Source organism: Amblyomma americanum, chromosome 3 (genome assembly GCF_052857255.1).
Source record: "Amblyomma americanum isolate KBUSLIRL-KWMA chromosome 3, ASM5285725v1, whole genome shotgun sequence".
NCBI lineage: Eukaryota > Metazoa > Arthropoda > Arachnida > Ixodida > Ixodidae > Amblyomma > Amblyomma americanum.
Window position 1 is genome coordinate 51,608,324 of NC_135499.1, and position 23,780 is coordinate 51,632,103.

The 23,780-nt window shown below is 46.6% G+C and overlaps 1 protein-coding gene across 4 annotated transcripts in view; it reads left to right on the forward strand.

Annotated features, from left to right (window-relative positions):
• LOC144124587 (uncharacterized) overlaps nucleotides 1-23,780 on the forward strand; it is a 101,496-nt gene that overhangs the window by 25,047 nt on the left and 52,669 nt on the right. For all 4 annotated transcript variants that reach the window (XM_077657367.1, XM_077657363.1, XM_077657364.1 and 1 more), the window contains 3 exons: nucleotides 3,127-3,390; nucleotides 12,224-12,355; nucleotides 16,418-16,653. In XM_077657367.1, coding sequence (XP_077513493.1) covers nucleotides 3,127-3,390; nucleotides 12,224-12,355; nucleotides 16,418-16,653 — 632 coding nt within the window. The remainder of the gene's footprint in view (nucleotides 1-3,126; nucleotides 3,391-12,223; nucleotides 12,356-16,417; nucleotides 16,654-23,780) is intronic.

Here is a 23,780-nt window from a genome sequence, read left to right on the forward strand (position 1 = left end):
TGCATGGAGCTTCCTCGAGATCACCCGAGCTACTATGGGCGCGCTAAGCATCATGGGACGGAGACCTACCGACTGCAGAACCACAACTTTGCGCAAAAAAATAATGAAAAAAAAAACAAACGTTGTACGATAATCTAGAATGCCGTAATATTCAATATCCTGTTTTAAATTGCAACAAACGAGCAGAAAAGCCTGTAAAAGTGAGGTTTGCCCAAAATAAGCGATGGCTTGCTCTCCTATTGGCCAAGTAATGCAGACCACAAAAACCAACATTTCGTGCTTAAAGGCGTTTTTTTTTACAAATATGTTTAAAAAAATTTTGTCGCTTCAACACTTTAAGAGGTTTTCTCATGGTACTTTGGAAACCAAAAACCTTTTAGTGGCGTCGTGTGCTGTTGCGTTTTCGCTACTACGGCTTTTGCGCACTACGTTTGCGCCAAAGTCGTCTGCTCCGTGGACTGAAAGGGACATCTCAGTAACGCCACTCTAGCGCCTCCTCTAATAGAGGAGGCGCTGGCCATTCTGTTCCTGACAAAACCGACTGTCCCGCACCAAGTAGCTCATCGCCCCATGATGCTTTGAGCGCCCATGGTAGCTCATGTGCATCGCCACCAGCTTTCACTCTAGTTAATAGTAAGAAACTCTATGGCCTGATGCCACTGCTAACAAACACTGTAGAACGTACGGAAAGCAGCAATGGTTGGTACAGCATTTTCGTTTTAAAACTATAGCGCAGTAGGCCTATGTTACAGGACCGGATCTTCCGGGTTCGCTTCCCGGCTCGTCTCACAGCTTTGTAAACAGCAATTTTGGCTCGTAAGCTCTTCAGAAGATGGAAGGATGGAAGGATGTATGTATGTATGTATGTATGTATGTATGTATGTATGTATGTATGTATGTATGTATGTATGTATGTATGTATGTATGTATGTATGTATGTATGTATGTATGTATGTATGTATGTATGTATGTATGTATGTATGTATGTATGTATGTATGTATGTATGTATGTATGTATGTATGTATGTATGTATGTATGTATGTATGTATGTATGTATGTATGTATGTATGTATGTATGTATGGATGGATGGATGGATGGATGGATGGATGGATGGATGGATGGATGGATGGATGGATGGATGGATGGATGGATGGATGGATGGATGGATGGATGGATGGATGGATGGATGGATGGATGGATGGATGGATGGATGGATGGATGGATGGATGGATGGATGGATGGATGGATGGATGGATGGATGGATGGATGGATGGATGGATGGATGGATGGATGGATGGATGGATGGATGGATGGATGGATGGATGGATGGATGGATGGATGTCAACCAGAAATTCTTCCGGTTGGCTACGCTGCAATGGGGAAGGGTATGAGAGGATTAAAAAGGTATGAGAGAAGGGACGGGAAACGCAGTCACAATCTGTCAATCAAGGCAGTCGTTCATAAAAAGAAAACAAACGAAACAGTGCCTTGTAAGCCTTGATGGCAGTAGACTGTTGCGGCCACGGACTGAGGATCTTGTCCTCTGTGGAAGAGCGAGGATCAAGGCCATCCAGAGCACAACACAGCTTACGTCTTTCGTTCACAAAGACAGAGCACTCACACTGGAGATGACTGAATGTTTCTTCGCAGACACAGTTTACACAACAACGGCTGTAGGCCATCCCGATCCGGAAAGCATATTGATTTGTGAAGGAAATGCCGAGCCATAGACGGCACAGTAATGTTGCTTTGTGACGCGCTATGTCACATAAAAGACGGAGGCGCAGTCCGGAGTCCAAATCCCTGAATATGTTTTGATAAACATTCAGCCGAATATGTGCAATCGGGAACTGGAGTCTGCGGACATTCCATTGTAAAATAAAAGCTTGCTTCACTTTCTTTGAAAAGGTAGTTCCGTGGGAGCCATGGTGTCTCCTACTGTACAGCTGCAAGAACTGGATGTAGCGCGTCCAGTAATTTCAATGCGTTGTGTGCTACTGGCGTGCGCAAGCTGGAAAGCAGAGCACGCATGACATTCATCAATGGCGTGAGAATTGCAATCACTTGTATATCATGGCCGTGATCCGAATCATGCCTTTTGCCCGGATTAGTCGTAGCTAGGTGTTGCAGATATCGGGTGTGGCAACGTACTGCCACAGTGTGCGCTCTAGGCTTCAGTATCGGAGGCCACGTTGTATCTGAGGTAATAGGTCGTGTGCCAACAGACGCCGGGCTTTCCTGATTTAGTGCGGTTGTTGGTGGAGACGGACAAACTGCAGTGCCGCTCAGGGTCTTCTCCACAACTAGGAGTAAGAAGATCCTCCGATATCTTGTTAGTTTCGTTTAAACTTGGAAGCCAAATGCGCCAAAGGTTCGCGCATGCTGTTCTCAGTTCCAGTGAGGCTTCCTTTTTCATTAAAGGAGTGCCCATCTAGAATGTTCCGTTTGGCGGAGAGGGAATGCGTAGCGGTGCCTGTTTTTAGACCGTCGTCGGCAATTCAGCGGATTATTTAGTCCGCAGCGGTGGCCTAGTTATTTTTCAGCATCTCTGTCGCAAGCCGCCGCGGTGACTGAGTGGTTACAGCGCTCGGCTTCTGGCCCAAAAGACGAGGGTTCGATCCCGGCCGCGGCGATCAAATTTCGATGGAGGCGAAATTCTAGAGGCCCGTGTACTGTGCGATGTCAGTGCACGTTAAAGAACCCCATGTAGTCGAAATTTCTGGAGCCCTTCCCTACGGCGTCCCTCATAGCCTGATTCGCTTTGGTACGTTAAACCCCCATAAACCAAACCAAACCAAACCAAATCATCGGCGTCGTATTCCGCAGGTGCGGGATTCGATCCCCAGTGACGCCTGGTACCCAGCGGTGATAAAATAGGCGCATGCATTTGTTTGGAGTAGTGCTCGGATTATTTAGGATGGAAAACTTGAAAAATGGGTTGTTGGCCCCACTTTGACTAAACTACTACATTTTGCGCCACGGAGCTCTTCGGCCACAGACATCCTTGCGCCATAAATATCCCTCATCATGAAATGGGTATCTAGAAAGTGTTTACCCAAAACTCTGCCGTTTCTCCAGCTCGATTTTGGTAAGTTGCGCGGCCGGGGTTGCTCAAACGCTGCAGTTCCGCCGGTGGTCAAGATGCCGGGAAGGCCGAAGGGCGAAGGCCGTCGTCGGAACTCCGAGTCCGAACCCATCACGGGTGAGACGGACGTGCCCAGGACTTCCCCGCCCGAGCAGACCGTGAGGACAGAGGAGCCACCGGCACCGACACCGCCACCCCCGGCGGTGCCGCCCAGCGACCAGGGCTCTCACGAGGCGACGGACTTCGACAAGCCGCCAGCGCCCAAAGGCCGCGACGTAGGCACCCTTCCAGTGGTGTCTGTAGGTGAGTGATAGCAAGCTCTCGACCGCTGCAGGCAAGGAAAGAAGCAAGCATCGAAAAGTGTGGTCCACGCATCTATCAATCTGCTGGAAATCGTTCTGATGAGATATTAGTACTTAACACGCGAATCAACAGCGGCGAGGTAGGCCATTTGAAATGTTCAGTACGTCGCACTGACACTGGATTAAGCTACGAGAATCTGCAGAGCCCGTGGAGCTCTAAATGAATCGCAGAGCACATTCATGGTCAGGAAAAGCTGTCGGGCTATTTGTTATTAAATTATCAATCTTGATTCCTTTAATTTATTTTTAAAATTTTTACTGTCTTGAGTTCAGTTTTAATGATTGCGTATATTTCCGTAACATTACTGGCGTAACCGACCACCACTCACTGCAGTCAGGCCTGGACGCAGTGTTCTCGTGGTGGTGATCCCGGTTATTGATCTTAAAGGTTTCTAAAACAGAACATATATCTTTCACTCATCGTTCATCTAGTATTTCCTCCACTTACATTCCTATTGACAATACTTCACAACTAACGACTGCATAATAGCTTGGGATGTCGCTTCAGTTTGATTAAAAATTGTTGCGTGGCGACAAGCCGAAGAATGAGGCGCGATGAACGATGGCAGTGATATGATTTAATGGTCGCTGGCCTATCGCGAGCGCTCCATACCGCACCACTGTCAGCTCCGTCGTCTTCGTCAGAATATGACCTAACCATATTAACCTCGCTCTAGCTAACCGTTCAATTGGTGTTCTCTACCGTAACATAAAACACACTTCCGTCGACGTAAATAACTTGCCTTTACCACGCTATCCTGCCCAGAAATTGAATATGACGCGGCCATTTGGGAGTCTGAAGTGTAGTTGTCGTTATATGTATCGGTTTCCCTAACTAAACTGAAGAGTCATGGCAAAGCCACCTTGTCAGATCTACATATTCTGTGGAGAAGACCACCTGGCAAGCATGCTATTCTCCTAACGACACGGTTGCATTGCCTAAAAAACACCCCACCAAGGGATACTCTCAATGTATGGCGAAGACCACCTTGCAGCAGCGTGGTTGCGTTGAGAAACTGACGCTCCACCCGCCCGCTTGGGACCAAACGCACTATCGTCGCTGCATTTTTGACGTGATTTCGCAATGTTAGCGGTCGTCTTCGAAGTCTGCGCAATCTAACCCATAGGTTCAGACATAACAGACAGGAGCCCTTGTTGCTCTGGTAATTTCGCCATTTTAAAGCTGCTAAGAATGACTTTACCCATAGAGCAGACGGTTTTAGCGTCGACCTAGCGCCTCAAGGAGCATTACGTGACTTCTGAGGTTGGGAAATCAGAGGGTGCTGCAAAGAATTTCTGCGTTTTCAAGGATACAGGTTGCGTTATTCTGCTAATTTTTCCTGTCAGAGCGGCCCTCCGTTGCACAAAGTGATAATGTGTCGCCGTGGTAACAGCAGCAAGCTTTTTACCCTGATCAAGCTTACGTCATTCCTAACATGTCCTTGCAGAGCCCTGCCTTTCCTTTCAGATTTTTGGACCACACACTTGAAATTGTGTGCAGCGCGTCAACAAAAGCTTCTCAGTATTAAAAATTATGCCAACTGGAGAACTCACTACATAACCGTAAACTTGCTCGTTTAGCACTTTTCCGTAGGCATTAGCACCACCCATTTGTTCGCGACGATATCTCATTCTCTCTGATGGAAATATCTAGTTAAGTTCCCCCCCCCCCTTATTCCTTTCTTAAGTTCCAATTTTTCATGGGTATTTTCACTGCAGAACTTGTTCATCTAAATGGATTTCGTTCGTTAGTACAGTTGTCTCTCCCTCCGCCCCTCTTTATGATACCCTCCCCGTGAAGGGCTGTATGGCTAACATAAATAAATTGACAAGACTTTTAAACATTCTTGGTGGATCACTTCAATGGGTTAGCAGCCAAGCTTTTGTTATATCCTCGGTCAGCGCACTAAGTTCGCTGCATCCGAGGTGCAGACACCAACGTTCGTTGTCCTCGACGCGCCACACCTACGCTCATTATACTATACGAAGTAACACACTGAAAGTTTGCTATATTCAAGGTGGCATACTTAATTTCGGTATATTCGAGGTTAACACTCTAAAGTTTATATATTTATTTATTTATGAATACTCCTAACCCACAAGAGATTTTCGCAGGGTGGGCACATGAATACAGAAAAAGGAAAATTACAACTACTGCATGGTGTCAAAAGTTCAGGCAAAATCTCAGACATAAAAGCAACAATATTAAAGAACAGCTCATTGGCAATAAATAGAGACATTCATACGTAGCGCAGCTATTACAATCATGAGTAACACAATATTTAAGCCACATGAGAAAGGAGAACGCGGTAGTGGGGTCGAACACTAATTTTTCCAACCATTTCACCCTAAATAAGCCGAGCACCAGACCAGGGGAAAGCTTGTACCCATTGTATCACCAGTGGGTACCCAGCGGCACTGGGGATCGAACCCCGCACCTCCGGCATGCGAGGCGGATGCTCAAACGACCAGGCCACCGCTGCGGCACACGTGAGAAAATAAAACGCGATACAACAACAAAGCAGATATTAGGGACATCTTAGACTTCTAGCAAATGAAGCCACAGATTGCTCTAAACTTTCGTCGCTGGGAAGCCGATGCCAGTTCGTTACTATTCTTGGAAAAAAAGAATGTTAGAAGCAGTTATTACGAGCGCTACAATGGCTAATTGTGAGAATGTGCCGCTGTCTAGCGTTGTAACCTGAAGAGAAAGACATTATTTTACCAAGGTTAATCTTGAAAGGACCGTATACAAGTTGGTACAAAAATTTGAGATGAGAGCTTCGACTCCTTTGGTTTGAGGTATCAAACCTGTCTTATGCAACAGGTTAGTCACTGATGTACGTGCATAACTATTATGAACAAAACGAACTGCTCTTTTTTATATATTTTTAATTTTATCAATATTCGTTTGCGTAAACGGATTAGATATTACAACCGCATAATCTAGTATTGGGAGGACAATTGATTTTTAGGCTAGAAGCCGAACTCCGGTTTGGACAGCTCCAATGCGCGCCTCAAAAAGATAAATTTACGGTTTGCATTGCTGGAAACTTGATTAACGTGTTTCGTCCAGTCAAGAGTGTTCCATTTGGTGATCCATAGACCCAGATATCTGTAATGTTCATTCTCGGAAAGAATGTTATTGGATTAAGAATAAAGAAATATGAGCGGATATTTTTGCTTGCTAGCCTTCTAAAGACCGTTTTCTGAAAGTTGATTGGCATTTGCCAGGTGCCACACCATGCGGTTAGTTTTTGAACAGCATCGTTTTGTATCAGCTGGTCTGTTTTCTGTTTAATTCTTAATTTTCTAATCTATTTCTAATTTTTAATAGCCATGACAGCAACGAAAGCAAAACAGGATAAGGACGCGGAAGAATGCACTGAATGTGGAACTATGTATGAACTTAAAAATGACGATAAGAAATGTTGGCTGAATTCCAGGATTTGAAGAAAAGTGTTGAATTCTGTAGCGAGTCATGTACTGAGATATCCGAAACAAAAATCGATGCTTCAGAACTAGTAAAAGAGATCAAATTGTTATGAAGAACCCAATACGCAATGAAAGAAGAAAACCGCAATCTGGCTCAGTGAATCGATGAACTGGAATAATAATCCCGTGTCAATAACCTTGATATGAAAGGCGTTCGTAAGCACGGTGACGTAACTGACGTTGTTGTCAATTTGGGCACATTCGACGGCGGGGCTATCTCGAAAGCTGACATTGATGTCTGCCTTATAGCCCCTACCACAACAGAAGGGGAAATGAGGATTGCTCACTTTGTCCGGCTGGAAAAGCTAATTTAACCTGGCAAAGACAACGAAAACGTGGATCACGACCGCTGCCCTCGCCCACAGCCCCGAAGGTACCTTCTGTGTTAATGAGCATCTAACTCGGCAAAACAAACAACTGCTAGGCGCCGCCATCATAAAAAACACGAAGTAAATTGGAAGGCCGCATGGACCAACAAGTGAAACATCTTTGCTCTGTTCATTTTAAATGAGTACCAAAATTTCGCGCTAAGTCGCCCACCGAAGCATGGTGGTGGCATGATGCTACAGATTAATCATGCCTTTAACATCTACCCTGTTCCAGAGCATACTGTGACGACTGACGATTACGAAGTAGCGACAGTGTGTGGCAGTTCACAGTTTTTCTCATGTCTTTATTGTCCTCCAAATGGTGATTTGCGTTATTTCTTGCTTTATCTTAAAAACCGTCTGGATTTTATATATCTAAATAAATTCTCGCTTTTACATGCTAATGACCTGAACATTGATATGGTCAAAAATCCAAAAGCTAAAAATAATCTCTCACTTTTTGACCCACAAGTGTTTTTAAACATCATCAATGAACCATCAGGTTTCACATCCATGTCAGCAACACAGGTCGATCTGTTCATTACTAAAGACAATAAAAGTGTTTTTTGTTGGGGTTCGCTTCATAGTGACTTTAGTGACACTGGCCCATTTTTGTCTTCATTCATGAAAAAGGTAGCACGGCTTCCACAAACGACGCTTATGAATAGGCAAAACTTAATTCAATCGTCCTTGGCATCCTTTCGTGCCGATGTTCAAATTGAGCCATGTTCTTTCTAGCACTGTTGCCATTGTCATATACGAAGCTTTTGCGCCAGTAATTCCCAGTCATTACCGAACACGTTTTGCGTAAGTAGTGCGACCAAGGAATACAAAATCACGGAAGCCGTGGATATCACATAATCTATTTAGCAAAATATTGCAACAAACCGCCTTTACTTTACGTTAGGAAAAACCAAAAACATAAAAAAATGTATTGCATGCGTATAAAACGTACAGAAATAAGAGTTCCAAGTCGCAAAACACTAATACTTTGCTACTTGTCTAAACAAGTCATCCCGAAACGTTGAACGGTTGTGGAAGCGCTAAATAACGTCAGTAAACCCTGCAGTCATTCCAGCATAACTAGCCTAGAAATGAACGATGAATGAACAATGTGATCAGCGGCATTGACTTATCTAATGGATTCGATATGCATTTCACTTCAACCAGGAAACCGACAGCTGAGGTACACTTCTCACTAATGACTGCATCCGAAATATCTCTGGAACTATGGTATTCTTTACCACTGATGAAAGAAATGTGATTCTTGTATATAATTTCCTCAAAAATTCAAAATACCGTAATACCAGTGGCATGTAAATTTCCCCTATTAAGCGCATTATTGATCCAGTGTTGACTAGAATGTACAGCTTAGCTACTGAACAAAACGCATTTCCACAACTAATGCAAATAGCTAAGGTAATTGTGATCCACAAAGAAGGTGACAAAAGCGATATAAATAACTTTACGCCAATCTCAATTCTCCGAGTCATATATAACTTATTAGAAAGATTAAGGACATTCGTCTTTATTCAATTCGAGAAAAGCATTCGCTTATTTCGCTGTGTCAGCACGGTTAAACTCTTAGACAAAAATCTGCGGAATTGCCACATTTAACGCAAGAAGTGTTAGGGTTTTAACGTAGTTAAACTGAGTAGATGTGGCAAATCCTGATTTTAGCGACATTTTTTTCAGCCACTTCGAGACTTAAAACTGCAGTTTGTCGACTAGGTATCGTTACGAGCAATTCGAAGGAGAACCTCCGGATACGAGACGTAAACTGTGGCGGTCCCTAAGAGGTCCGAGTGTGCGAGCCGGAGAGCAACATCATCTTTCTCCACGGATGCGGGCGCTTTTTCTTCTTCCGCAGTGGCACGTATCACTGCCCCTCTTCTGCAGCATCGCGACGATGCGGCTAGGAGGGAAATATCAGCAAAATACAGCTGCAGTGAACCGCTGTTCGGTCAGGGAGACTATCGTGGTAAGGCTTCATGCGAACAATGTGCACGACTTCAGTACGGTGCGACCGGCGCGATGAGCAAGCCGCTTGGATGGGAGTAACTGCATACGTCACATCACTGATGCGGTGCACTACTTCGTAAGGACCGAAATATCTGCGCAGCAACTTTTCAGAAAGGCCGCGGTGACGAACAAGTGTCCACACCCACACCAAGTCGCCAGGCGCGTAACTGACGAAGCGGCGTCTGAGGTTGTACCTAGCGGCGTCAGTCTCCTGTTGGCGGTTAATTCGCAAGGCGTGCCAATTGCCGCGCTTCCTCAGCACGCTGAACGAAGGGGTCTGCGTCGAGGTCAGCGTCAGAGTCGCAGTAGGGGTCAACGGGCAACATAACATCCAACGGAGTGGTCACTTGTCGACCGAAGACAAGCTGAAAGGGGGTCAGACGCGTTGTCTCCTGCAGGGCGGTGTTGTGGGCAAACGTTACGTACGGAAGAATGGTAGCCCAAGTTCGACGCTCGACGTCAAGATACATACAAAGCATGTCGGCTAGAGTGCGGTTGAGTCGCTCTACCAATATGTTTGTCTGTGGGTGATAGGCCGTAGCAGGTCGATGGCTGGTGTACGTCATAGTCATTACGGACTGGGTTAAGGGGGCAGTGAAAGCAGTTCCCCGGTCAGTAACAACGGCGGGGGCTCCATGACGCAGGACAATGTTGTGTACGAAGAACTGCGCCACTTCAGCAGCAGTGCCTTTGGCAAGAGACGTGGTCTCAGCGTACCGTGTCAGGTAGTCGGTGGCAACGACTATCCAACGCTTTCCAGATGAAGACTTCGGAAAAGGGCCAAGGAGGTCCATGCCCACTTGGTGAAAAGGGGTCTTCGGTGGTTCGACGGGGTGAAGAAATCCGGCTGGTTTCAACGCAGGAGACTTACGACGTTGGCAGTCGCGGCATGTTTTTACGTAGGCCCGCACTGATGGGAGTAACCTGGGCCAATAATACTTCTGCTTAATGCGCGCGAGTGCACACTTACTCTGAGATGGCCGGCGGAGGGTGCATCATGACAGGCACTCAAAATCTCTGGCCGCAGCTGTGATGGTACGAGAAGCAGGAACGCTTCTCTGTTGCTGGAAAAGTTGCGCTTGTAGAGCAGTGCTGGGTAACGCTTCCCGACTACTGCACTCCGCACAGCATCACAACGGACCTCACACCTGTCCGTATCCGCGGAGAGTCGCCTGAATTTGGGCACCTTCCCTTGCCTAAAAAAACGACGCAGCCTCGGCCACCGAGTCTGACATGGCTACTGACACCGGGTCCCCGGCCCGAGTGTCCGAGAGGTCTGTGCGCGGGAGCCGGAGAGCAACATCTTCTTTCTCCACGGATGCAGGCGCTTTTTCTTCTTCTTCCGCAGTGGCACGTATCACTATGTATCAGGTAATCTAGAGGGCTGATTGTCTTGGTGGCTTGCAGTCGCTGTCGTGTCTTTACTGTAAGGGCTTGAAGATGCCACGTACCAAACGGATAGGAATGCTTCCATGTCGACGATTTACTTCAATGCTCTGCGGTGTTCCTCTTTGCTGTACTATCTCAATGGGAAGAAACGCGAACAACGCGGCGCCAGCACGCTCCGCTGTTCGAATTTCTTTTCAATGCGCTTTAACTTGGGTGACAGCAAAACGACGCTCGAGTCGTCCATGATACATTTCAGGACGACTCTAAAGTGTTTTTCGTACCACCCCGTGGAAAGCGCGATCAAAAGAAACTCTAGCAGCGGAGCGCGTAGGCGCCGCGTTGCTCGCGTATCTTCCCATCGCGATAGTGAGTCTTTTGGGAAAAGATCTTCCGATTTTTCCAATCATCATATCCTCCTGTCAGCATGATGGGGGCGGATGTTAGAAGAAATAGATACCATTTCTTCCCTCGGCATACGATTTGGCACTTCACTCGCGCTAAGCCCTTGTGTTTTTATTGTCACATTATTCCACTCTATATATATAGTGCAACATATGTTCCGAACAGAACTGGATCAAATATAGGGTGCTGGAATCTGGCACTTAGATTATGGTTTTTCAACAACGCTGTCAACTCTTCTAGGGTATTCAATGACGATGTTCCTCATAGGAAATGGTGTTATTGTGGCATATAAAGCGCATCTATTCTAACATATAACAATAAATAACAACAGCGCCTTCAAGATCCGCATTGAAGCACTTATATATGCCAGTTCCACAGTGTTTGTAAAAGTAGGGGTAGTTATGCGGCAGGCCAGCATAATCTTTTACACCCTTGTTCAGGCTCTCGAATACGACTTCACTGTTGTCTACGCAGGGGTAAAGTCTCTGAGAAACTCGTAAGCACAGAGCGAAATTTAGTTTCAAAAAGGCCGCTTTAAAATGCGCTAGCTACTCATTTCCTTCATTACTGCAGATGCATGCGCAGAAAAGGATGACAGCAATCCGGCTGTAATGAAGAGCATTCGCGTATTACACTTTGTGAGTAGAAAACAGGCGTAAGTAGAAACTGAAGTGGACTAGAAACGGTAGTATATATCAATCATACTGCCGAAGCGATTGACTGCTGTGACCAACATTCATACCCGCCCGGGAACGATATGTAGATAATTTTCTGAGGAAATATTTTATTCTTTAACAACCGCGGCGGTGGCGAAGTGGCTGAACATCCTCCTCGCATGCGGGAGGTGCGGGATTCGATCCCCAGTACCGCCGGGTACCTACCGGTGATACAATGGGTACAAGCTTTCCCCTGGTCTGGTGCTCGGCTTCTTTAGAGTGAAATGCTTGGGCAATGGATCTTTCACCCCCCCCCCCCCCCCCCTTGAGAAGTCGAAAATACCTTGTGTCATGGCGCTCTTTGGCCACAGATAGCCTTGCGCCATAAAAATCTATAATCATCTTGATTCTTTAACATTGTGATGCTTCCTTTCGCTTGCAGGTCCAGCCCCGTTGATCTGCGTTACTGGCAATAACGCACGGATCCCCATGCTTCCAGTTGACGGCGTCTGCGACTTCGCCGTCTTTTCTGACGTCATCTTCGGGGATAACGAATGGGTCTCTGCAAGCAGCCGTAATTAAATTTTGCTTATGTTGATCCCGTATCACAGCAGTTTTCCAGTCGCTGTCATGATGTGGTACAACTCAAGAACGTAGTGGCATATGTCGTTGAAAAGAGCTCCTCCAGTCAAAGGCATCGGCCGATGGTCGTGACATAGTGCTTAATGCCTTGAATCCACTAGCGTGACTGTGCGGGTCTTCAGATGCAAGGGGATTAACCACTTTTTAAGGGCGTTAACATTTGAGTGCATTAACTGTGGACGCCATTGGCTGGAGGGCCCCGTTTGAGGGGCACTGGCCGCTTCGCTTTCGAGCTGTATCCGAGAATTGTTAATGTGCAAGTGCCGCAATGCATTATCCTTTTCTCTGTTTGATCGTACCTAATCTGTAATCTAATGTCTACGAAGCGATGTTTTTTTCATATAAGAGGTGTTGAAAATGACAGTTTCAGAATTTTTTGAAAAGAAACTGTGAGCACCGCACGAAGCCTATATTTGCAAGTGGGTTACCAAACATAGCGGCCAAAATAAGATAAATGCCTGATCGCAGATAAACCGATCGCAGTTTACTGACGTGGTCGTATGCGCAACAAAGTGGCTTTTGGGCTAGTTGGTTGTGCATTGTCCAAACCAGCGCAAAAATTCACACACACACACACACACACACACACAAACGCACACACGCACACATTTGGTGGCCGCGTTTAGATGGAGGCGAAGCGCACGTGTAAATGGTCCCAGGTAGTCGAAATTAAGCCGAAGTACTCCCCGGCAGCGTCCCTCTTAATCGTGTGTGGCTCTGAGACCAGCTAGTTGATTTCTGTGCCGGGGATTCTGCTTGACGGCTTAATTTCTGTCGCCTTAAGGCTTCACATCTAAAACTGTTCTGTGCTTTCGTGTCAAGACGGGGCAGTAGAAGTGCTTGCTTGCCGGACCGAAATCGTCAGTAGAACAAGTCGAGCGTGTTCTAACTTCTACGTCCAAGTGTGTAGATAGCTGTCTTTTAATATTTCAATGAAAAACCGTTAATCAAGAAGATGGAAGCATTTCTATTTCCTTAAAAAATCTTCTTGCAAGTAAAGAAAGAAAACATTTCCACTGAAACCTGTTACACTGAATACACCGTCACCATTCTTAAGCTGGCACGCTTTTTGCTAATAGTTATGTTTTAATTTTCTGCTCGATATTTTCATGGCAGCAGTGCAGCGAACTGCATGCCCTTGTAATTACCCTCATATCAGGATCCCCATTTTGTGACTTGTATTTGATAAATATGACACTGAACGAGACCATGCCCGACGGCAGTCCGCCTGGCTTGGTTTTGAAAGAAAAGGTGAGAATATTCACGCCAGCCAATGATTTTTATCAGCTCATCATTCCGAGACCAGCTCGGTCCCTTCTTAATGGATGACTGAAATGCGAGCCAGCAGCAGCAAGAAGTGGCCTTCGCATTCCCTTTCTTAACAGGTGGCGAACTCCGTTAACGCATGCGGGAAGGAGCGTTACCGGAGTCCTCTTCACAGTCGCGTTTGTGAGCCAGATGTGCCAAGACTAGACGTGGTGCCTCTTGAACGGATTACTCTGCACGGCCAACATGCGCGCCTGTTCGAGGGCAATTCAGTGGTCGGGGCTCTCGCAGTGCTCGGCGAGGGCGTTGCCTTCCGAATTCATCGACTCGACGCCATTCTTGTGTAGCCTGATTCTTTCATACAGGTTTTTGTCTCGTTGTATTAGGTCGGGCGCTTGGGCATGGGATTTTGTGACACTAGGTTGTTTTTCTCTGGGTACGCGGTCTTCGCGTCGTGGCAGAAAGTGATGGTCGTTGAAACGGCTTTGTGAGACACGCATGTGTCGTGTTTTCGTAGAATGCGTGCCAGCGCATCACTGGCGCGCCTCACGTATGGAAACACAGTGCGAGTGCGTTTCGTTGCTTCCGTGATGAGTGGACCCCCTGTCCTCCGAGCCTGGCGTTTGGTAACGCAATGGATATAACAAGGGTTGTAGCTATTCTTCTGCAAATCTGATAGCACGATGGCTTCTTCCTCTTCAATTTTTATTTAATGTGTGATGGGAATTAAAACTAATTCCAATTCGCGCTAAGCACAAGGCACAGCAGTCGAATCTAGTCTTCTGATGTGAGCAATGTGCAAGAAGAATACGCCACTGCGTTGGCCGATCTGTAGAAAAATGGCTACGGACGGGGTTTTATTCAACGTGTTTCCCGCTGTCAGGCTCGGAGGACAGGGAGATCAGTCATCAAGACCCACGACGAAAATAGCGCGTGCCCAAAGCAAACCAATCAGGCGTCATTGACAAAACTTGCTGCTTTAAGTGCCCAGTTTCATACGTCGCAGAGACAAAGAACATCAATCAGACGACCATGCAGCACAGAAACTACTTTTAGTCAATGAAATCATAAACCAACCCCTTGCCGAGCACCGCGAGCGCACCGACCACAGAGTCGCCTTCGAAAAGGTGAGCGTCTAGTAGCGTAATCATTTCAAGATGCGTCATGCACATCGGGCTCACAAAGGCGACGGTGAACAGGACTCCGGGAAAGCTCCTGCCCCCACGCAAGTTTATGGACTTCGCCACTTGTTCAAAAAGGAAAGCGAAAGCTGCTCTCTGCTGCTGCTAGCTCGCATTTCAGTCACCCCTGAAGAAGGGACCGAGTTGGTCTCGAAACATTCGGATGAAAATAAATTTTTGTTTTGTGTCAGTATTTTTCAACTTTTTTCTATAGATATGACAACATAGAGGGTCTCCTCTTACTGATGTTGACTAAAATTGACGGCCGGTTTTCTATGTGTCAAGGTTTTTGCATTGTAAACACCAAATACGTGCTCAATGCAGCGAGACCCTGTCCGTCCTGCTTGTTGATGAAAATCTCGAGAAAAGCTGTCATCAAAAGGCATCGACATTTCCTTCGCCTTGCATTGCCCTTAGTCTGTCGGGTAGTGCTACCTCCAGAGTGCGACTGCCGACCACAGACCCTTTCGATGATGACATGGACAATTGGACCATTCCTCTCCTATCTGTGTCAAAGCGTACATGTCTAGCTACAAAGAATAAATGTTTCACCTTGATTGGAACTCTGTATAGTTTTGTGTTCAGTCAATGTAGAAGTCATTATATTTATTTTATATTTTGTATTATTTGCTTGGAGGGAACTGGAGAAGTTCGGAAATGAACAGTTATAATTCCGGCTATAAATTCGTATACTTGTCAAACACTAAGGCCCAGATAGTTATATATTTGTCCTAAAACCAATTCGTTTCAATTTTCGTTCTTTCCTCCGTTCATTTCTGCCTCAATCCCGGCGACAGCGGTGGTCCCCCGTCGTTTCAGAATTTAGTGAAAGACCGGGAAACTAAAATGGAATGGTACCCTTACAGAGTCCATGTCCACACCGGCCATTATTACAGCATTTCGTGTGTGCGTTAGTTTAGAGCCAGAAACAGTCATAACTACCTTGGCGTCCGCATCACCCCTATTGTAAACTGTAATTTCTGCACTCACTTTATTCATGAATGGTGACCGCATAATTATAAAGTCATAATTTTAAATTCCGCTTATTCCTCTCCAATTCAGATACATGTTACTCTGGGATGTGCAATTTAACTTTTGAATCCTGGACAGCTGACTTCCGTAGTCGAACGTTTGACGACATCCCGTCTGGCGAGGTGGAAACATAATGTCAAAAAAGAAGAGCACTCACCAAATTTAGAAAAAAAGGAAGAAACTATGACATTTCGGGACCCACGCGGGTCACCGTGATCACAAAGACCATTGTGATATTTAAAGGGACCCTTGTGGACCCCGAAATGATATTTTTTTATTTGTCCTAAGTTTAGCGAGTGCTCCTGTTTTTGATATTAAAACATCTTACGGTTACAGCTACGCATGAACAACCTTGTTTGCTGTAGTTGTTTCATACTTTGTTGGCCACCTGCGATAGCTTATAATAGCCGCAGTATTCTGGCAATAAAAACAGCAATAGCTCATGTTGTCTTCTCTCCTGAATGAACAGAAATAGCTCGTGTCGCCGTGCCTGTTCCCTTCGTGCCGGTGCGCAGGCGGCAAGCTGGACACGTTCCTCCACGACGCCGAGAAGTCGGCGGCCACTACCTTCCTCCTCTCCTTCCCGGCCAAGATGCGCCGCGAGCTGGTGCCTTTCCTCTCCTCGTCGGCAGCCATGGAGCTCATCAGGAGCTACGCATCACGCGGGATCCGCGGGTACGGCTTCGCACGGGCGGAGGTTCCAGCCGAGCAGCTGCACAACCTGTCCGCCGACTACACTACTGTGCTGAAGGTCAGTCAAAGAAACATTTGCCCAGTGTGGATGCACCTTCAGTCTCAAACAGCTGTATAGTTCTCTGACGGACAATACGGCACATCGGCACATCGGCCCATCATGCCCTGCTGAAAAGTTTTGTGCGAGCGTTCATATGAAATTATGGGCCGGAGGAAGCCATATGATATATAAAAAGGTTTGGAAGTCCATAACTTTTCTCTGTGGCTCCTGTATCACTTCCATATATTTTCTATATGATTTTTATATAGTGTCCATGATGGCGTATGGTGTCCGTATGCTCCCATAAGCGCTGTCCTTAAAGTTCATTTCGACTCCGTATGCTCTATATAGTGTCCCTATGATCCAAATAGAAAAAAATGGAATTACGGAACTTCTTATACCTGTCGTTTCATTTCCGTGTGCTCGAAATTCTACCGTCAGTGCGCTGCGAATTGTACTATTGCGTTTCAGGCTAAACTACAGAGCATGGCTCACAAAGAATAGGTGTCGCCGCAAGTCGCCACAATAGACCATATGCGAAACTCCTTATCGCAGCACCGCACCCGCAGCTCCCACTCGCCATCGTGTTCGATCAAGCTTGTGCTTGGTCTGCTATGCGTGCTTTCTTAGTAACGGTGAAGCTGTCAAGTATCTGGGGAGTAGAATTTTAAAAGCCAAGCCTCGGCCGATGCCCTCCTTGTACTTCTCCTCTATAACCAAATGTGGGGTACTTTCTTTTCATTTAGTGAGCGCCAGCATGCTTCTTCCGCATCTCTATAGAGTCGCTTTGAGGCTGCCGCTGAGGATGTTAAGAATCAGCGTTGAGAAGTGCATCGAAAAGTCGAACTGTACCTTCGTCGTTCATCAGGCATCAGTTCAAGCGTTGCCCGTTTTCTTCACTGCTTTATTTCCAAGAAGAAGAACATTCACCTAATACAATACTGAGTGATTAACTTAATTGTACAGCTTGCACACATGGTTGCACAAAATTACTCACATCTGTGCGGCTTGTCTGGAGCAAGTTACATCTGTAAGCGTTCGTGCGCACGGGAGTTAGCAGTTGCTTATACTGCACTAAAACCACACACAACCGTCGGTCAGCTGCGTAATGCCATTTGAACTACAGTGTTCGACGCACATTAGCACTTTTCAACGTCACCGTTGCAGAGCCCCGGCGCTGTCGCCAATGGTGCCTTTCGCTGTCTTCGGTTCTGACGCCACATTTTACACGAGATGGAAGACGCGTGTGGAGCAATAATTGCACTTATAGCAATTGTTGTTTAACAAAAGAAAAGCAGCCAAATATATTTGGTAATAGTGCAAGCAGGCAGGAAAATTTTTTCTTTGCCTAAATTTTCTACTTCCGATACTGTAGCGACCTTCTCCGCTGCCATAAAAGAGCGCTTCGCTAGACAAAGAACCTGCAGCAGTTACTTTGCGGGCTCGATACGTTTCTGAAACTTTGTGTGCAGGGGTGAAGTTAGCATGCTTATTTCCGACACTTGGCTGACTCCCAAATCTGCATGCAAAGACTGAATAGTTTCCTCGTAGACCAAGCTGTTGTTTCTCGGCACGACGATAATAAATTTGATAAAGCACAACTCACCAACTGCATATCTAGAGAAAACAGAAGTAATGATCGGCGCATGGTTGTCTGAGTCAACTGCAGCACCGCAAGAAAAACAAAAATTGATCATTGGTGTTAGAGGAAGGGAACAGCAGTTTACATTGGGCAGCGAGCCCCTGGGAGTGGTGAGGGAATGTAAGTAATTAGGGCAGCTAGTGACCACAGATCCGGATGATGCGGGGAATTACCGGGAACAACAAAAATGGGGTGGAGCTCATTTGGCAGGTTCTCTCCGCTCCTAAAGAGCAGATTACCAATATTCTCCAAAAGAAAAATATATAACAGCTGTATCTTACTGGTACTCACCTATGAGGGAGAAAAGTGGAGGCTAACGAAAAGGGTTCAGCTTAAACTGAGAACAACGGAGCGAGCTATAGAAAGGAAAATGAGGGGTAAAGTTAAAAGACAGGGGGAGTCACGGATAACACCCGGCTTAATGACATCCTAGTGGAAATCAACAAGAAATGGGCTTGGGCAGGACGTGTAATGGGAAGGCAAGATAACCGACGGTCGTTAAGGGTAAGAGGCTGGATACCAAGAGAAGATAAGCGTAGCAAGTGGTGCCAGAAAGGTGGGCTGATGAGATAAGAGGTTTGCGGGGATAAGGTTCCTGAAGCTGGCTGAGGTCAGGGTGAATTGGAGAAACATGAAAGATGCTTTTGTCCAGCTGCGGGCGCTCTCAGGCTGAGGATGATGATGTCCCAGAAAAAGAAAACACAACTGTTTCAGGTCTCGGTGGCCACTTAATCAGCGCCATGAGGCAAGGAATGGAGGAGAAAGTGAAAGAAGGTATAGCGAAAGAGCGCTGTAGTGCAGTACCCCGGATAAATTCGACCACCTCGGGTTCTTGATATCGCGCAGCACACAGGTCGGTAACGGTAGTGCAATGAGTGCATATGACCAATATATGAAGCAAAGTAATGGAAGCTTTTCTTTGTGACCGCACTAATTACTCGAGCAAAAAAGAGGTACGCCGGGTGAAAACATTTCGTCGTTCAAGGACACGTCAATAGGCTTACGTGCGACCGACTATGGTATTTAGTAGAGTTATTAAATGCATAGAATTTGCTCTGAATTTGGATTACAGACAACAAAGAGCCTGTTCTCTGTCGCAATATCAATAAAAATCACCTGGTAACATGGCTGCAAAATCAGTACCGCAAGGGAAAGCTGTATATGGGTCGGTGCGGCTACACACGATATATCGCATTGCCGTTAGTGTTCACTGAAACATTCTCGCACAGTAAAAATGACAAATAGAAGCTGCAGCGTAACCTATTCTCGCAGGCACCGTAGTTTCTTCGCTGAGTCCATAGCGCCAGTGCAAGAGTTCATCAGCATTTCAACTTTCACATGAAGCGGGGCCGTCTTTACGCTACGTCCGGCAGCATTTGTTCTCTATACCAAGCCAACATGACGGGCTTACTCGCTTAGCATTTTAATTGCATAAATAAACAATTTTTTTCTAATGGGGGACATGAACATTGACTTGCTCAAAGATGATTTACCGGCCTGGGACCTGAGAAATCTCATAATGTTGTATGGCTGTGAAAATACCATTTGAAAACCTAACCGTATTACTTTGAACTCTTCCACAGGTATAGATGTCGCAATAACAAATCTTAATAATTCGGACTATACAGCAGGAGTTCTGACAAGTGATCTAAGTGATCATCAGCCGATATACATTGGCACCCGACGTCTATTTCAGAAAGTTAAGGATAGCAATCGTTATTTTGAGCATCGGAGCATATGCGAATCCTCAATGAGGAAATTTCGAATACTGAACGAGCAAGCAGATTGGTCTCCTATGTATATGGAGGAAAACGCAGATAAAGCGTACGACCTGTTTCTAGACATTTTTCTATGCTGCTATAAGGCTGCTTTTCCGTTGCTGAGGGCAAAATTGCGGAGATGGAAAATTCGTAAGCCTTGGATCACTGTAGGGCTTCATCAAAGAATAAAACAAAAGAATGCAATGTTTCATAAATTTCTCGCGAGCAGAGAATATGCTTTATTTCTTGAGTTTAAGGGGTTAAATAGCGACCTAAAGGAAGGAAAAAAAAGATTACTATGAGTCGCTTTTCTCCAGAATAAAATCAGACCCGATAAAAATATGGAAAGAGGTCAATTACTTGACAGGAAAAAACAAGGCTGGCAGCACGATTCAACAGATAAAAATTAATAACATCATATTAGAGGGACAGCCCCTAGCTGATCCCATGAACAACTACTTTGTGAATGCAGCAATACCTGAAACAGACGACGTTGAAGACTACTGTACCTATGATGAAATTCGTCAAACGAATTCTCTTGTACTTTCTGATGTCAGCCCGGGGGAGTCGACATGTTAATAAAGGGATTAAATGCCGAAGCTGCTAGTGGATGTGATGATATTAAGGTAGCACCAATAAAAGAAGTATCGTCAACTATTAGTACAAAACTTGCGTTCTTAATAAACTTATCGTTTCTGACTTGAATCTTTCCACCGAAAATGAAGGTGGCCAAAGTAATTCCTGTCCATAATGGTGCTCCTATAAGTGATATCTCAAATTATCGTCCAATCTCCGTCTTGCCTACATTTTCAAAAATTTATGAAAAGTGCATCTATAAGCGTCTGATAGCATACCTTAATAAATATAATATACGCTCGCCATCCCAATATGGTTTTCAAAGAAATAAAACAACAGAAGATGCACTTGTAAAAGTGAAAAATCAAATAATTGATAGCTGATATGCTTGGCTATCGGGACCGAGGTCTTCACCGCATGACGATGAACTCTGCAGACGACGGAGGGAAGCCTTCAGGAAGGTTGGTAAACTTGAAGGTTTATTTACATATTTACAAGAGAAGCAGGAAGACCAACAGTCAGAGATGAAGTGCCGTGAAACCAGCCAAATCGCGGCTTAAATACAGTGGATATTCCCTAGGCACCTAGCTAGGGAAACCGGTGGCTGATCAAGCGTCCAATGGGCAGACACACTCTTCATAGTCTCTTCCCTAACCCCGTGACCGCTCCGCCCCCACAAACACGTGCACAGGCGATAAGGAATCCTGGCGCCTTGAGGTCCTGGAATGCTGTTTCCGACGGGTTGACCAGGTGCATAAGGTCGTTGGCTTTGCAGGCGGTGATCCCCTCCGTGGGAAAGAGGCGTCCTGACGGCCCCTGGAATTCCAGAGGGTAAGATGAATCAGCCGTGTCCGCCCCCGCTTTGTCTGGCAGCGCAGGTGCAAGCGAGCGAGGCGGGTCCGGCGCCTTTGTTCGGGTCTTTCTGCCGGTCCACGTGAGGGCGCAGTTAGGGAGAAATGCCGCATTCCATACTCCGGACGAAGGGATGAGAGGCCTTTCGTCGCAGCTCACCGTCGCCAGGAGCCGTTCCTAATCCTCTTTTTAGGACGACAGCACCTTTGGTCAAACATAGTTCGATGGAGCCTGCCGTGCTCGTCTGTTCCCGCTGTCGGGGCCGCCAAGAAGACGCCACGAAGTGGTTGCAGCTTGTCGGTGCACCAGGAATGGGCGTCAAGAGTCCCAGTCGGCCTCGTAGTAGTCAGTCCACTTGACCTGCACAGCTGGCAAGGGTCCTCAACGGAGCATTAGCGATCAGATCTGAGCTCAGCCCCTACCTCCGGCTGGGCAGCACGCGGCCAGCCTCAGAACATTGCCAGGTCTTTAATACAGAGCCATATGGCTGCAAATTTTGGATGGCTTAACCCTCGCCAACAGGTCACGCCCGGAAGTCTGCTGAACCAAAACTAGTTCCTCTTTTTGTTTTTCCTTTTTTCGCAAAGACATGCGTCGAAATCTCGGGTGGCTCCTGGGAACTTTACAGTGCAAGGGTGTTGGACAGGGCCGCTTCCTCCTCTCTCTCTTTCTTGCATGTTGTGTCCCCCTCCGACATTCGCGCGTTCTGTGGCGTCCTTTTGTGTGGCAGCTGCGCGCCCTTCTGCGCAGCACGCCGCACGCGTTACCTGTCTAGCGACAACTCCTGTCGTGGTCCCACAATGGAACAGGTGGCTTTCGCCCTGCACGCTTAGTTGGTTGGCATTGCACGCGACGCCTTTCTGATTTCCTGTGCCGCGGCGTAGATGTCGAACCGTTACTCTGCTGATTAGTTTTCACACTTCCGGTGCTTTTGACCCGCACATCTTTCTTTGCCTGCAGCCGCCTTCCGGAAACTACCATTGTTGATTTTCCCTTTCTGCCATCAGTTCTCGCGGTGCCGTCGCGTGTTGTTAAGCTGCCGGCCTTCGCCTCAACACCAGCAGCCGACGTAGCATTTGGCAAATGCTTGTCGCGTTCTCTGTCTTTCTCGCGCAGCGAATCCACTCGCTTTTTGCTCTCAGTACCAGGTGACGGTTTCCCTGACGAGCCGATCGCTGCTCTTTTTTCTAAACAAGGTAGCTCATCTTATGGCGGTCGGTCACTAGCCGCTGTGATTTCCTCATCACTGAGCTTCTCTTTGTTTCGATGCAGCGCTGAGCCGCATTCTGCGCTTACAATCGAACTGTCAGCGGGCGCTATCCGTGGGCCACTACCCGTCGGCAACTCAAAACAGTCTGCCCGCATTTGCATCTCCGCAGAGCGTAACACTTCGCTGTCCATAATTCTGGATATCGGAGAAGCGTCATTGCCATTCCGGGTTACAGTGACATCGCACTTTTCAACTAACGCCGCGCTCTGTCTGGGCGCTTCAACGCTGCTGTCAAGTGACTCTGCGTTACGCTCTTCGACGGAAAGCTCTCTTTCCGTGCGGTGACATACAAGTTCGCCGCAGTCTTTCTGGCGCGGAATCTGTGCCTCATTTACCATAGCGGCATCTGTATCAGGGCTAGAACCGGCCCTTTCTCTGCTCTTCTGAGCAACAATTGTGTCCCTAGCTGACCAAGCGGGGTTCGTGGGCTGGTAGCTGACACCCTGATGGGAGCGCGGCCCGCTGCCATCACTACGATCTTTAGAGTGCGCCTCTATACGTATGCCGAAAAAGTGGAAGAGGGCTCTTTTTGCCATTTCGTAGTTGTCGGCATCCTCGTCAGACAGCCGCGCAAATACGGCGCCGACATCACAAGGGAGGATGGCCGTCAACATCCGTGGCCAGTCGCCCTGGTCTACCTGCTCATCTGCGCAAATGTTTTCAAAATTTGCGAGAAAATTTTCTCTTCTTCTAAAAATTCTCAGACGCGCGCTCGCTCTTTGCCATCTGAGCAATTTAACTTTACGCCTGAGCTCTTCCAGTTCTCGTTCGCGTTGCTTCTCTATCTCTGCCTGGCTTGCCACTGTGTTCGGCACCTCTAGCCTAGTGCGTTCTGCCTGTGCGGCCTGAGCTATCTGTAGATCGAGCCGTTTTTTCTCGATCTCTCTTTCATGCTCTCTTTCCTGCTCTTCGCGCTTCCTTTGTTCCTTTTCCTTCTCCAACTCCTCCTTAATTAGCTCCCAAGATTCTACTATCTCCTCCTCTTCCGCACCGAAATCCTCAATTGCCCTAATCAATTCTGGTTTTCTACGGATCGACCCACAAT